We start from the raw sequence: 17291 nt of genomic DNA, 5'->3' as shown, positions 1-17291 counted from the left end.
CTGATATTCAGCTGTCATACAAGCCTTATTAATCTGTAGTAGACAATGAATAGGGCCATTATAACACCATTAATTCCTTACTAACTTCTTACTGATCCCTTCATGCGCCAATCCCACACCCAGTGAAATAGCAGCATGCCAATTTCAAAAACAGAAATACTCATAACAATAATTCATAAATCATACAGTGATTACACATGGGTTTAAAGACGAACTTCTTGTTAATCCAGCCACAGTGTCAGATTTCAAAAAGGCTTTATGGCAAAAGCAAACCATGCTATTATCTGTGGACAGCACCCCATCAAACATCATAATTCAACCCGCCAGGCACAACAAAAAGTCAGAAATAACATATAATTCATGCCTTACCTTTGAAGATCTTCTTCTATAGGCACTCCAATATGGCCATTAAACATCACAAATGGTCCCTTTGTTTGATAAATTCTGTCGTTATATATCCAAAATGTCAATTTATTTGGCGCGTATGATTCAGAAAATACACCGGTTCCAACTCGCGCAACATGACTACACATTATCTAATTAGTTACCTGTAAACTTGATCCAAACATTTCAAACAACTTTCCTAATCCAACTTTAGGTATTTTTAAAAGTAAATAATCAATCAAATTTAAGACGGAATAAACTGTGTTCAATACCGGAGGAAAACAAAGTGGAGCGAGCTTTCAGGTCACGCCCCCCAACCACAACAGTACACTTCACTCTACCATCGTTCTGAACAGGGCTACTTCTTCATTTCTCAAAGGAAAAATATCAACCAATTTCTAAAGACTGTTGACATCTAGTGGAAGGTATAGGAACTGCAAGCAACTGCCTTAGGATTCTAGATTCCCATTGAAAAGAGAGTGACCTCAAATTTTGTTTTTCCTGGATGGTTTGTCCTCGGGGTTTCGCCTGCCAAATAAGTTCTGTTATACTCACATACATCATCCAAACAGTTTTAGAAACCTCAGAGTGTTTTCTATCCAGATCTACTAATCATATGCATATCCTAGCTTCTGGGCCTGAGTAGCAGGCAGTTTACTTTGGGCACACTTTTCATCCGGACGTGAAAATAGTGCCCCCTAGCCTTAAGAAGTTTTAAGGTGTTAAATACTACTTATTAAATTATAATAGAAAATTAATAAGACTCCATGTGAGGTATTACCGGATCCTTCCCCATATAGCGCTCGGCTCGTATCTGAGCGCCGTGGGCCGGGCGGCACGCTGAGACAGACATGCCCCGGCTGGCACGTCATTAGGAAATGATGGACACCTCCATAGAATCCCGCCATGCTACGAAACACCCAACAGATATGGCCCAGTGGCCCACAACGCCAATCCCTCAAACCACCACAGCTCAACAGAGAGGAGAAAAAGTGGAGGAAGGGAGAGTGGGGACTATTAGAATTCTGCTTGGATGAGCTGCACTTTTCTCTCCACTGTCTAAGTGTTCTCAATCTACCGTGACAGTACAAAAGGATGAGAAATGGCAGAGGAGGCAAGCTGAAAATACAAATGATCTCCTATCGGCATTTTTTAAATACAGTTTACATCTTAATTTGTTTGGGTCTTGATGCTGTAATCACTCTAGCGCTCAAGACAAATTAGATGAGCTTTATTCAGGCTTGTTTATAAGACAGACAGCTCCAATTTTTATTATACCTATTTCAATCCGTTTGGAAAACAAAATATTACTTAAACAGTAATTGTTCCACGTAGAGGCCGTTGTTAGATGTTACCTTAATACAAGACATCATCTTAGAATCATCCGTCTTTTGTATGGGATGAAAATTTCAAGAAAGTGAATAGGAGGTGAATGTCGATGACCCCATGCCAATAGCATTCATCTGGATGGCCTAATCAATACAAGTGCTAGCTGTCAAATCAATAGATGCTGTATTCCCAGACCACAGGACGTTGGTGGCACCTTAACTGGGGAGGACGGGCTCATGGTAATGGCTGGAGCAGAATAAGTGAAATGGTACTAAACACATCATTTCCATGTGTTTGATGCCATTCCATTTGCTCCATTCCGAACACTATTATGAACAACCCTTCCCTCTGCAGCCTCCTGTGCCCAAGACGATTATTGCTTGCAAATTATCCATCAAATACAGAACCAGTTCAAGGCAATAAATAATAAACAGTGTCCAGTACCAAATTATACAAAAACATTATTCAAAATAAACATAACACTTAATTAATTAATGTTTCGTAACTCAACCAATTCGAGCTAAAATGTATACGTTTCCTAGTATGAATATATGAATGTAGGCCATATATCAACAGGCTCTACATTCAAAAGTAAACACACAGAACAACCAAGTGCCCTTCCCAATCTAGTGCTCGTTTACCTAGCCTGGGCCACTGGTGGCTTTGACATTAAATAAAAGGCAGATTGGTAGGATGGGAGGATGTTGGGATGAGGGATTAAAATATCAGCTCACTGTGTATGAGAAGGCATAAATCACCATAGCAAGGTTACTACAGGGACAAAAAAACAGCCACTGTGGGGGAAGAGTTCAGACGGTTCGGGACGCCAATGTGCAATGGCTCTATGGATGCAGGCGAGAGGTAGCCTTGTAGATGAGGCAGTGTGTGCTGCTTCTCCTCAGTTTGATTGATCTTTTATTGCCGGTATAGAGGGTGATTACCTCCAGTAGGCATAAAGGCTAATCCATAACAAAAGTGACAGTAATAACCGCTAAGCTGCTGAGGGGAGGGAAAATCCTTTTTGCTCTGAAAAGCACTGCTTAATCAGCCCAGAGGTAGCCAGAGGTTCACAGGGGACGTATAGAGTCTAGATGTGTGTGTAGACTTGTCAGGGAAGCGTTAACTCATTGTTTTATTTAGCACTATTTTACTGCACATCAAGGTTGATCTGAGCTTGTAATTCAATTTCAGACACAGGGGCAGTTTGTTTTCAAACAAGGCGCTTGTGAATTAAAGCTTACAGTTTGCTTCTGAGCTTGTCTGAGCTTGTTTGCTTCTTACAGTTTGCTTCTGAATGTTTGGGTATCACAGGGTTAAAAGCGATTGACTGAGTTAGCATGCAATGAAGTAGGGTCAATTAAGGAGGGTAAGAAAGGTAACCTGTTAGCTGTGGTAGAGCTACTGTAGGCTACAGTTTGTCCAAGCGTTAAACCTATTTGCAGAGTTATTCAACAGACACTTTGGAAACCTCAAAGATGAGCTCTGTTAAATTTATTCAACTGACAAATCAAACACATTGATTAGAGTAAATAACTACACAAATTTGATAGATAATTAAAGCATTTGCAATTATGCCCCATGTGAGATTTTCCCCAGCCCTCAATACAATGTAAATAGCTGCAATGGTTTATATGAATTGCAGTAAATAACACATTAAAAGAAACTGAGCAGACACTCCAGGTCATAATAGAGTCTGTACAAAAACGTATTTCAATCATTATCGGAAGGCCCAATAAATTGGTTCATGCCAACTGCCAGCCACAAAAGAAAATCAGCCAGGCTCTTTTACGCCCTCTACCAAATGGTAGCTATAAATGCAGAGGATGCGCACAGTGCAACAATATGATGAAGTGTGAATATTTCTGCCACCCACACAGGAAAACGGTTCCAGATAAATGACATTATTACTTGTTTCACCACCCATGTTATTTACATTATTAAATGTCCATGTGGGCTCTGCTATGTCGGTAAAACCTCTCATTCTCTCAAACAGAGAATTAGTGAACATAAAAGTTCAATCAGGAGAAACGACAGGGATTATCCAGTCGCAGTACATTTCAATGACCTGAAGCATGACATTTCTACCTTCAGATTTTGTGGCATAGAGAAAGTTAAGATATCAGACAGGAGAGGTGATATTAATAATACTCTAAGTAAAAGAGAATGTTTTTCGATTTTCACCCTCCAGATATTATTTCCTAAACGACTTAATGATGAAATGCCTATGCATGTTATGTTGTGAATTTGAACATGAATTATGTGCCTATTTAAGATGACTCTGTTTTTCGTACGATGTACCCAAGGACGAATGAAAACTTGCTATGTCCTCATTGTGGTTTTACAGACATGTTTCATACGTCTTATTTATACACTTTTGTAATATTTATGAAAAGCATATTGTTATATTTGGTAGCACTTATTTGTTTTTCCTTTGCCTCCAACCCCCTTCGATGTGTGGAACGGATGTGGGTCGGGCTAGGTCTACATAAGCGTGCACATTTTTTAAAGTTCACAAAAGCTCTGATGAAGGCCATGAGGCCGATACGTAAGCTTATTAACTTCTTGCGTCGAGCCATCCCGGATCCGGGATCGTGAATACAGCCTCAAGCTTATTACCATAACGCAACGTTAACTATTCATGAAAATCGCAAATGAAAAATGAAATTAATATGCTAGCTCTCAAGCTTAGCCTTTTGTTAACAACACTGTCATCTCAGATGTTCAAAATATGCTTCTCAACCATTGCAAAATAAGCATTTGTGTAACAGCTAGCGCGGCTAGCGTAGCATTTAGCGTTTGCATCAGCAGACAACATTTTCACAAAAACCAGAAAATCATTCAAATAAAATCATTACCTTTGAAGAACTTCAGATGTTTTCAATGAGGAGACTCTCAGCAAATGCTCCGTTTTTCCTGAAATATGATTTGTTTTTGAGAAATCGCTCCGTTTGGTGCGTCACGTTTGGCTACCAAAAAATAATGAAAATTCAGTCTTCAAAACGCCTAACTTTTTTCCAAATTAACTCCATAATATCGACTGAAACATGGTAAACGTTGTTTAGAATCAATCCTCAAGGTGTTTTTCACATATCTCTTCATGATATATCGTTCGTTGAAAGCCTCCTCTCTCCTCTCAATCACTGGATGACTGCGTGCAGCTTGTAGATTACGCACCAATTTAGACAAAGGACACCGGGTGGACCCCTGGAAAATGTAGTCTCTTATGGCCAATCTTCCAATGATATGCCTACAAATACGTCACAATGCTGTAGACACCTTGGAGAAACGATAGGAAGGGCAGGCTCATTCCCGGCGCATTCACAGCCATATAAGGAGACAATAGAAAACAGAGCTTCAAAAATTCTTCCCATTTCCTGGTTGAAGTTTCATCTTGGTTTCGCCTGTAGCATGAGTTCTGTGGCACTCACAGATAATATCTTTGCAGTTTTGGAAACCTTAGAGTGTTTTCTTTCCAAAGCTGCCAATTATATGCATAGTCGAGCATCTTTTCGTGACAAAATATTGCGCTTAAAACGGGCACGTTTTTTTATCCATAAATTAAAAGAGCGCCCCCTATATCCAAGAAGTTAAAGATCAGTGATACTGTCAAGAGCAGTGTGTTGTTTCCATTTTCCTTCAGAATTTTGTGTTGTAGAACAACTGACTAACAACTGGTCATTCAGATCGAAATGACGACCAGTTTCCATGGTGACACTATTCTTTCAATGAAGTGTTGAAACTTTGTTACAAGTTCTACTTTGTGTAGCAAGTTGTTGTAGTAAATTAGTTACATGAACTATATGCAGCCACTGGCTCACCAAAGATAGGTCATGCATACTCTGTGACTTTACAGAGAAATATCAGCAACCTAGCAAGCATTTACTCATAGTGCACTGTTCAACTCTCATGCATTGTTGTTGCTCAATTGGCAGTCATGCATGTCTGAGATTAATACCTGCAGTTATCTCCAAAGCCCATTTAAAGCAGCCCTGACCTCTGCTAGTGCCGTGATATCCCCCCTTAGCTAGGTGACAGCCGGTTGTGGCTCCCCTGCATGGCTGGGGGGATTTCTAGGGATCTAATTAGCCTCAAGGGCCCCTTTGGATCTTGTACCTGCACTATCTCATGCCTTATTCAACAGAGCCACCGCCACAAGGCCACTTGGATTACCCTGCCACTCTCAGATGGGGTTCAATGTTCAAATGTCACTGGTGGAGGGCATTTTCATCCCAGCGATATTGCGTGGAGTCTGTGTTAATGACAGCCCCTGGGTTTATCTGTAGTTTAGGCCCAGGCAGGCTGCAGTGTGTTGGGATATTATTGTGTGTCGGCAAATAGAATGATTTCCTTATGAGGGAGGAAAGTAAGGTCAGGCTATTACGGAAACGGCACGGCCTTGTCTAATGCAGCAGCTAAAACTTGTGTTTCCAAAGTGCATGAACACTGAACACTTTTGCACTTTGGGGACATTGTATTGGGAGGATATTGCAATGTATAAACACAAATGTTTCAACTATGGAAGCTATGTTCATAGAACGGGGTCCAAAGAGGAATCCCAAATTATGTCTAACACATATCCTCAACATCACACAAAGCATCAAAGCTGCAGTCTGAAAATGTTTTAATAAAATCCCTGACATCAACAGATGCTTGTGAGTCGGGGCCAGTCGGTGTACGGGCAGGCATCCACTCTGGTTATGAGAGCAAAACACGGCAAGGCTGTCAAGCGTTGGAGTGAGGCCGGTGGTTGGCTGCCTCTGAGTCTCCAACCGTCTCCACCGAAGGGGAAGTGACAGGCGGGGATTGACCATGACAGCATCCATACATTTATTACCTCTCTCACCTGTCCCGCTGGGGGCTTTGTATGCAACTTTTTTCCAAACGATGTTGATTTGTCTGGGATTAAGTGTCATGCTAATGGCTAGGCCATGGGGAGGATGAGGATTTGTCTCTTTTGCCCTAAAAATCTGAACCCTCCCCCCACAATAAAAAAAATGGTGCCCTTACCTATAATTAATAATTCTATTGGAGCTGAATTGCCAACATCTTAACTCTCCCCTCTCCCTGCCTTTGATCGGCTACTTCATACTCCCCACGAAGTAACCAGCTTTAAATTAGTGGGCAAAAATGCATCCACTAAGGGGGGGAATAATGAACTAATACCTCTGGAATATATCATGCTTTAAACAAGGGAGGATGAATCAATAATGCTAATTAGGGTGCTCCTTCCTTGCATCTGCCCAAGGCCCCAAAGGGTTTGCATCGAAGGGTTCCATCGATCCCACCCCAAATGATGGCTGATGGAAAACAGATTGGGGGGATTTGGCATCACCTCATTAAGCCTGATTTGAGGATGCATCAATGATTGATCTCTAGCCGATTCATATTCAGTTTCCTCCGCCTTTCAAATGATTACTGAGCTATTTCAATATTACAGTATTCCTAGCTCTCCTCATTTTCTTCTCTCTATCCCTTCCTCTCGCTCACTTTACGTGTGCATTTGAAATGGCACCCTATTCGTTATATAGTGCACTACTTTTAACCAGGCACTATTAAGATCGCTTTATTGGTCAATTGTACACAAAGTCCAACCGAAATTTAACCCGACAAATTCGAAAGAGGGGGGGGGGGGGCAGTGCCCCTGTGACAACAATATTGGACCCCTTGTGACCCCCCTAAATGTGGAATATGAAATATTTTTTACAAATATAATTTTTGCTATCGTTCTTTTTTTACATCCGTTATTAGACAGTGGCAACGATGATGATTATGAACATGGTATTTTGCCTACTAATGCCTGCAGTGAAGAAAACCATGAAAACAATAACATCTAATGTAACTGGGCCCTCTAACAGTACAACTGGCCCCATCTTGGCCCCCCCAGTTGAAATGGTCTAGAATCGCCACTGGCTCACTTCCCGCCAGATTTCTCCCATTGGATCCTGGATTTGAACTGGCTGCTGGCTTGCCTCTCTAACAGTTAGGCTACCTGCCGCCCTGTTCAAGGGGCTCTGGTCAAAGTAGTGCACTACATAGGTGCCATTTGGGACACAACTTAAGTAATCTAAAATGTAAACTCTTCAGGTTCCCCAGATCTACTACTCTTTCTACCTGCTGTGAAACAGTTTGACACTGTTTTGCAAGTGTTACGTGGCCTTGAACGGGATGTTCTCTCAACACTCACTCATTCTGATACGCCTTCCCATTTACCTGGACCTTGCAGACATACTGTATACACAATAATTTAGTGATCTTGAATGTAACCAAGTAGTGTTCTAGCTGATCCTTACCGAGCACAGTTAGTCGGGCGGGGCGTGTTCTGATAGCTGCCTGGATGGCCTGGCACTCGAAGAAGGCGTCATCCTGCATTTCAGTTCTCTGAATCAAGAGGTGGTATTCACCCTTGCTGTGGTCTCCCACGATGTCATAACGTGGGTAGCCTGGAACACAAGAACACACATTGTTACTCCCGCACACACACACACACACACACGCACACCCACACGCACACACACACGCACACCCCTTCATTATGTGTGTCCACACGCTAGGTTTTCCAATTACCCAGGGATATGGATTGCAATGCCCACTAGTTTAAAGAAACACAATTAAAGCAACAATTGGTTTTTCAGAATGAGCTTGTTATTCCTTTCAGGAGAACAGAGAACACGCACAATTATAATGGAGATCACACACGCGCGCACACACTCACACACACACACATACATACATACACACACACACACACACACTCACTACAATTATATATTTGATGTGGGCTGTGTTATTGTTGCTTTCCACTCCTTATACGATTATACATCTTTAGCACGGCAAAAGATGCACGTATAGTAGCTAATTACTTTCTCTGGCCACCTACAGTTATCTTTGGAGGAGGAGAGAAGAAAGGGAACAGTGGACTTTCTTGTTTTTTCTTCCTCAAATAAACAAATGGAGCGTTAATCTGGCCTCCCGCACATAAACTGAGCAACTGTCAGCCCTCGAAGGGATTCAATTCTCCCATCGCCAATTGTGTCGAGTCCAGTGTCTGCCGTAATAGCTACTATAACCCAGTTGAAAAACAAATTAGCGATATGTAATATCTAATAGACCATTTTATTAGGAAATAATATCACCCTAAACAGATCGGATATTGTTTTTAGCAAAGCAAGTACATTTTGTATCGGATCCACTGAATTGAAAATAATACGGCCTCTTTTAGCCTGTAATGAGTCTGTAGTCTAAATTTATGATGTTGTGGGGATTCCTATTCTTATGTATGAATGTGTTACATAACACAAATAACAATGTTAGAGGTGATACACTAACTGCAATTATTATTTCTTTCTTTGGGAATTCTGTGTGTTGATACTCAGGCGATGGATTCAAACGATTGAACCGCAAAGAGGAGTTTCAGTTTTGAAAGAACAAATCCACAAAACTGACAATGTTCATTTGAGCTGTCAATGGAGGGCTGATGGATGAAGAAGAGAAACAACAGAGAGGTAAAACAGCAGCAACTATAGAAGGAAAATGCAGAAAGCTCTCTCAGAAAACGACCTGTACGCTCTCGTTGGTTGGCCCTCACTTCATACTCGTCGCCCAATCCACTGGCTACAGGTTATCTACAAGTCTCTGCTAGGTAAAGCCCCGCCTTATCTCAGGTCACCATAGCAGCACCCACCTGTAGCACGCACTCCAGCAGGTATATCTCTCTGGTCACCCCCAAAACCAATTCTCACTTTGGCCGCCTCACCTTCCAGTTCTCTGCTGTCAATGACTGGAACGAACTGTAAAAATCTCTGAAACTGGAAACACTTATCCCCCTCACTAGCTTTAAGCACCAGCTGTCAGAGCAGCTCACAGATTACTGCACCTGTACATAGCCCATCTATAATTTAGCCCAAACAACTACCTCTTCCCCTACTGTATTTATTTTGCTCCTTTCACCCCCATTATTTCTAGCTCTACTTTGCAAATCTACCATTCCAGTGTTTATTTTTTATTTTTTTATTTGCTATATTGTATTTACTTCGCCACCATGGCCTTTTTTGCCTTTACCTCCCTTATCTCACCTCATTTGCACACATTGTATATAGACTAATTTTTCTACTGTATTATTGACTGTAGGTTTGTTTTACTCCATGTGTAACTCTGTGTTGTTGTTCATGTCGAACTGCTTTGCTTTATCTTGGCCAGGTCGCAATTGTAAATGAGAACTTGTTCTCAACTTGCCTACCTGGTTAAATAAAGGTGAAATAAAAAAATAAAATAAAAATATACAGTATATATAATATATATAACATGACCAAAGGTATGTGGACACCTGCTCGTCCAACATCTCATTCCAAAATCATGGGCACTAATATGGGGTTGGTCCCCCCTTTGCAGCTATAACAGCCTCCACTCTTCTGGGAAGGCTTTCCTCCAGATGTTGGAACAATGTTGCGGGGACTTGCTTCCATTCAGCCATAAGAGCATTAGTGAGGTTGGGTGATTAGGGGTGGCTCGCAGTTGGCGCTAGAATTAATCCCAAAGTTGTTTGATAGGGTTGAGGTCAGGGCTCTGTTTAGGCCAGTCAGGTTCTTCCACACCGATCTCAATACACTATTTTTGTATGGACCTCGCTTTCTACATAGGAGCATTGTCATGCGGAAACAGGAAAGGGCCTCCCTCAAACTGTTGCCACAAAGTTGGAAGCACAGAATCATCTAGAATGTCATTATATGCTGTTGCGTTGAGATTCCCCTTCACTGGAACTAAGGGGCCTAGCCCGAACCATGAAAAACAGCCCCAGACCAATATTCCTCCGCCACCAAACTTTACAGTTGGCACTATGCATTGGGGCAGGGAGTGTTCTCCTGGTATCCGCCAAACCCAGATTCGTCTGTCCGACGGTGAAGCGAGATTCATCACTCCAGAAAATGAGTTTCCACTGCTCCAGAGTCCAAGCTTTACACCACTCCAGCCGACGCTTGGCATGGCACATGGTGTATCTACTCGGCCATGGAAACCCATTTCATGAAGCTCCCGACGAACAGTTCTTGTGCTGACATTGCATCCAGAGACAGTTTGGAACTAGTGAGTGTTGCAACCAAGGACAGACAATCCACTAATTTGAAAGGGTGTCACATACTTTTGTATATACAGTATAGTGTATGTATATCTCCTCCTATAACTACTGCTGTACATATATTGTTCCTGTTTACATATTGTCCATAGTGTCTTTACACACCACAAATTTATATCCGGGACGGCTCGTTCTGACATTTCTTGTTGCTTCTTCTTTTTTTGTCCTTTTCTTTTTTCCTTGGCATTATTTGTGTATTAGTATTGTACTGTTAAACATTTACTGCACTGCTGGAGCTAGTAACAAAAGCATTTTGTTGCATCTGCTTTAACATATTATAATCTGTGTACACGACAAATAACCTTTGATTTGATTTGACTTTAATGGAAAGTGTTACCGGAAGCACATATAATCATATTTTATTTTTGAGAGGGGATTTGATTCTTCAGGGGATAATTTTCCTCCCCTGCGGTGTTAGAGAGAAAGGAGGCACAGAATACATTCAATCCCAGAAAACCATTAAGACCTGAGATCAAGTGTCAGACGAACGACCCCAAGCCAAGTGGGAATGAATAGCGGAAGAAGCTGAAGACAAAAGCTTGTCAATTAAGGCAAACAATGTATAAAAGCCCCAGGTATAACCTCTATAAAGGCGATCCATTAAGATTAATCAGACTCGACTTAGATCAATGCCGTGACTTAGATAGGAGAGGGTTTTGGCGGACGATGATGTATTTCAGTTTGGAGGAGTGCGGACACCTAACTGACACATCAATGGGAGGAAACGGAAATTAACACTGTCTGACGTCCATCCCAAATTTCAGCCTATTCCCTAAAATAGTGAATTTGTCCCTAGAGCCCTATTGGCCCTGGTCAAATGTAGTGCACTATAAAGAAAATATGGTGCAATTTGGGACACAACATGAGTAGGGTCAGATCAAAGGGAACACAGGAGAGAAGGTGAAGGCCACATGTAAAGTGGAAAAAAGAAGTGGAAAAAGGAAGAGTCCAAATTACACGGGGAGAGCAATCAAGAGGCTAGGGTGCTGTCGATGCCATTGACAGTCAAACCCCTCCTTCAGCTTTTTTTGAAAACTAAACATTATCAGTTAAAAATATAATTTTCCCTCATTGACTTTGGCCTTTGATTTACAACACCACTTCATGGCCATAATCTGTCCTATTCAGATGAATATGTTAATTATGTTTAGCTTTAAGTGCCATTATCCTTTAGTGCTCGAGCCATTCTTTTAGCTCCTGATGATAGTTATGATAGCCATTAGGACAATAGTACGGGGTCAGTATGTGGCCTTGCTGCCTTCCCTCACATAGCTGTTGTGTTGACTAAGAGGTCTAATTTCCCTGTCGTCTCTAAAAGCAAACAGTTCACACTGCCGGGAGGGAGCCAGTTCACACTAGACCCCCCTATCATTGATCCGCAGTAAAGACGTGGCATTTATCCCCACGGCAGGCACACAGACACAGACAGCTCCTCTCTCTCTCCCCCCCCTCTCTCTCTTTCTCTCTCTCGCAATCTCCCAACCTTTACTATTATTCTCGCTCTCTCTCTTTCTCTCTCGCTCTCTCTCGCTCTCTCCCTAGCTCTCTCTTTCTCTTCTCTGAGCTGATAGTGATTTTTGGTTAAGCACCAGGAGGCCCCTGGGGACCCGGTCATTACACTGCACTTCAGTGACACAGGTGATGGGTCCCAGGATGCTACTAAAAGGACCCGAAGTGGGATTGTATGGACATAATGGGAAAGGATTGTTCTCCCAGGCCCAATTATGAAAACGCCATCCATGACAAAATATAACAAGGGACTGAGGCAAAAGCAGACCATGTCTTCAGGGGAAGACAATGTAACAGATTGGCATGGCAGGATTTGTGGAAGAAGAAAACAAATCTGATGACATGGCATGGTACGCAAACTGTAGTCCATTGCCATATTGTAACCCCAGGTATATTTTCTGTCCTCTCTAATGATGTTATTGAACATTTTATTCAAATTGTTTATCAAGTCAAGTGATCACATCTCCTCAAAGACATTGATTGGGTAAAATAGTTTGTAAGGTAGGTTGTTGATGCTGATTTATCCAGTATTTGACTTTACCTATCCAAACAACACACCACACACCGCTCTGAAAGCTGATTGTGTGAAATCATTTCCTCTGGCAGTCATCAGAGCAACGATACTGTCTTCAAAACAGCCCGAGGAAAGATTGGGGAAGCAGACACGCTGACGCTTTGGAAATTAGCAAAACATGATTTAACCATCTGGCGGAGCAGCAGATGCTGCCATAAATTGCTGCAACTTTCAAATGTTGATTTTCTTTAACCCAGATGCAGTTTGGAGTGCCGGTATGTAGGGTTAGTTGAGTTTAATATATTCTGGGAGATTGAGAAACAGTTTTTCTGGCTGTGGTGTTCATTTTGAAATACGTCTCACGTGTCAACTGCAGTGTTGTAAGATGGCTAATGCAGAATAGGAGAATTGTGGAAACAACAAAGAAAATAATTATGGCAGTAATGTAATGGTACTCAAGCAGTAATCAATACACACTGAAAATGGTATAACAAAAACATTTGTCTTTGCTCTTGTTGCCTCTAAATCAGGGGTGGGCAATTCCAGTCCTCGAGGGCCTGATTGGTGTCACAGACCTTCCCCAGCCCCAGCTAACACACCTGACTCCAATAATCACCTAATGATGATCTTCAGTTTAGAATGCAATTTGATTAATCAGCTGCTGGTGGTGGTGGAGAAAAATGTGACACATATCAGGCCTTCGAGGCCTGGTGTTGCCCACCCCTGCTCTAAATGAATAAAATAGCATATCATTTCTTTGAGAAATCAGTTTTTGAGTGTGGATCCTACAGATCAAACTTGTGCAATATTGGCCATTTACCATATCACTTGCACTTATAACAATTTTACATTTGTGATTGGGCCCAATACAATGGTTCTCTCCCGTTATACAAAAAGCACGTAAACCCCTTAATTTCTTTGTTTAATAATTCAGAAGAGGGTTCTGATTAAGCCACACCATGAAATACATTTCAAACACTTGTGAGAATTTGGAAAAACAGCAATTACACAATCAGTGTTTGTGACTCCTGTGCCACATGAAGTGGCTCTTTTAATTAATGATCAAACTCTAATTAAATACTCCATTGCTCCATTGCATCGTTCTGTCATTTGGACCGATGTGACGAGTGACAGATAACTTTTTGATGAAGAGAGCGCGCATGGATTTATTTTCAATTACGTGAAGGTAATGAAAGGAAAAAGTGCAGATCAATGGATATTTGAGCGACACAACAACAATTGAGAACCATGACAGAGACAGTTGCTAAGGGAGAGAGCAGAATGGAGAGAGATGGACAGGCAGATGAGAGATATTGAGGCCACAGATAAAGGCTGTGTCCAAGAGAGGAGGGAAGGAGAAGAAGAGAGAAAGGATGGTAACACTTTACATTAAGTTGTCCCTATTACTATGTAACTAATACAGTAATAACTGTGTTAATTTAGTAGTTACATAGATTTTACTATGTAATTAAATGAAAATAGGAATGTTGAGGAATCCGTTATTACACAACTGGTGAAGGTTTATCCACATGTGTAACTACTGATGTTACTACACATTTTCTTATTCCACTATGTAAATAATGTTTTGTAATTACATGTTTGAAAGTCACCTGTCAATTACCATGTCAATAGCTGAAACCAAAATCTGACCGTGTTACATGTATCTACAAGGTTCCGCTATCATTGAATCCACATGTAATGCCAGGGTTGATAAATAGGCTAGGACCAAGTAACAACAATATCAAGCAACTTAATGTAAAGTGAAACCCAATTGGGTACCTTTATAATTACCATGTTGTTACAATGTAACAACATTTTCAGACAATAGGCTGACCAGGAGAAATTAGGACAAAGGAGAACATTAGGTATAAGATGGGCTGAAAATCCTGTTGCCCCGTGCTGGCGTTGCAGATGACTATATTGGTCCACTAATACTGGAATATTAAAGCCCAGTGTACTACTTTGTGAAAAAAATTATAAAACAAAGTATTCATTTTTTTTTTTATATGGATTTTTCATACTTCCCAAGGCTATGTACTTACCCAGGAGCAAGCAACCTAATGTAAAGTGAAGGGACATTTGTATTACTTTGTAGTTTTGATGTATCAACCTTTGCAGACAATAGGCTAACCAGGAGAAATAAGGAGACAGGAGAACATTTTTCAGTTGGACTTTTCTTTAATAAATTTGACAAAGATTCACATTCAAACTATTCAAATTCAATTCCCAATTTCAGACTCAAGGAATTAACTATTTTATTTAGTAGAAACACAGGGTGGCAAAAACTAGCTTGCTAGCATTTCCCCATCATTCACTAATGTAGCTAGCTAGCTTGGTGTCACTGGTAGCCTAATGTCAACACCTTTTCCAACTCAGTTAATAAACGTTACCAAATCATCATAAAAATCATGAAAGACTTAGCTTACAATGTTATTTACAATGTTTTTGACTTACGTTGCACTTTGTGTATTATAAACCTTTAAAAACATTATAACTAAAGAGAGGGGAGAGGTCAGTGTGATATCACTTCCTGGCTTCTTATATTTCCAAATGTTCTTCTTTTGAAAGTGCAAACTTACAATGTCCTTCACTAAATAGTGAACAAAAAGGTAAACAAAATGTTTGATGTTTTTCTTTCTTTTTTTTGTATGTGCAGAGAGGAAGAGGAAGTGAGAGGCCCAACTTGGCGGAACATCTGTCTCCCTCCAGTAGGTAGCGTTGTTTCACCCACTAAGCAAGGAGTTTTTGTATGGAGATCAATGAGAGAATGTTGAATTTGGTCAACAAAAAATGTAATGGCTTAAATGTTCATTTTGTATGAGGTTATGATAATCCATGCCTTCTGGGAATGTTATAAAGTCCAAAAGTTATGGGTGTAGTTAGAAATGTGTCTGTCAGAAGTATGGAAATGTATATATTTCAAGACATGGCATATACTGTAAGGGTGCAGTGAGATGGGTTGGACGATACCTTTCTCATCAATCTTGAAAAAATGTATGGACTTAAAAACTGAAAATCAACCAACGTCAGTGTCCCTAGTTCTTGTGTTATTTGTTTGTTTTAGTTGGTCAGGACGTGAGTTGGGTGGGCATTCTATGTTTTGTGTTTCTAGATTGGTTTTCTGTGTTCGGCCTAGTATGGTTCTCAATCAGAGGCAGGTGTCGGTAGTTGTCTCTGATTGAGAATCATACTGTTGTCTACAGGTGCTCCCGCCTGTCCAGCGCTGCTAGCGCCTTCCATCTCTCCAGAGCTGCTTGAGTCTCCCGTCTCTCCAGAGCTGCTAGAGTCTCCCGCCTGTCCAGAGCTGCTACAGTCTCCCGCCTGTCCAGAGCTGCTAGAGTCTCCCGTCTGTCCAAAGCTGCTAGAGTCTCCCGCCTGTCCAGAGCTGCTAGAGTCTCCCGCCTGTCCAGAGCTGCTAGAGTCTCCCGCCTGTCCAGAGCCACTAGAGTCTCCCATCTGTCCTGAGCCACCAGAGCCGCCAGCCAGCCAGGAGCCGCCAGAGCCGCCAGCTACCCCCAGTCCTGAGCTGCCCCTCAGTCCGGAGGAATTTGTTAAGTCCAGAGGTGTCCCTCAGTCCTGTGGGCCTATTTATTAGGGTTCCCAGGTCAGGGTCGGCAGCAAGGGTCACCGTTCCTAGGAGGCCACAGAGGCGGAGCGGACTAAGACTATGGTGGAGTGGGGTCCACCTCCAGCGCCAGAGCCGCCACCGCGGACAGATGCCCACCCAGACCCTCCCCTATAGGTTCAGGTTTTGCGGCCGAAGTCCACACCTTGGGGGGGGGGGGGGGGTACTGTCACGTTCTGACCCTAATTCTTGTGTTATTTGTTTGTTTTAGTTGGTCAGGACATGAGTTGGGTGGGCATTCTATGTTTTGTGTTTCTAGGTTGGTTTTCTGTGTTCGGCCTAGTATGGTTCTCAATCAGAGGCAGGTGTCAGTAGTTGTCTCTGATTGAGAATCATACTTAGGTAGCCTGGGTTTCACTGTTGTTTTGTGGGGTGATTGTTTCCGTGTCTGTGTTTGTTCGCCACACGGTACTGTTTTGGTTTTGTTCACGTTTATTGTTTTGTATTCATTGAGTGTTCAATTTATGTTTTTAAATAAACATCCATGGACACTTACCACGCCGCATCCTGGTCCGATCCTTGCTACACCTCCTCTTCAGACGAAGAGGATGAAAACCCTAACAGTCAGCCTTTAAATGCTTTATTATCCAAATGTTGAAAGATCTTGTGGGCGATTGAGAGAAATAAAATGGGGCAGTTTGAGGCCAAGTGGCAGAGAGGGATGGAGGCGCTGGAGATGGGGGTGTGAGCAGGTGGGTCTGGGCAGGTGTGATGTAGATGTTGTTTGTATTGTCTAAAAATATCAAATAAAATCGTACAAAAAAATGTAATGAAGAAAAATGACAAGCTATTATTTGATTTAT

General features: G+C 41.7%; 1 protein-coding gene across 1 annotated transcript in view; it reads right to left on the bottom strand.

The window, feature by feature from the left end:
• The window catches only part of LOC109873297 (kin of IRRE-like protein 3), a 270176-nt gene that overhangs the window by 114794 nt on the left and 138091 nt on the right, over window positions 1-17291 (bottom strand). Inside the window, exon 3 of the mRNA XM_020464947.2 lies at window positions 8004-8153. Within this exon, the coding sequence (XP_020320536.1) occupies window positions 8004-8153 (150 nt within the window). The remainder of the gene's footprint in view (window positions 1-8003; window positions 8154-17291) is intronic.

Source organism: Oncorhynchus kisutch, linkage group LG28 (genome assembly GCF_002021735.2).
Source record: "Oncorhynchus kisutch isolate 150728-3 linkage group LG28, Okis_V2, whole genome shotgun sequence".
NCBI classification, from domain to species: domain Eukaryota; kingdom Metazoa; phylum Chordata; class Actinopteri; order Salmoniformes; family Salmonidae; genus Oncorhynchus; species Oncorhynchus kisutch.
This window is presented reverse-complemented; position numbering and strand designations above follow the sequence as displayed.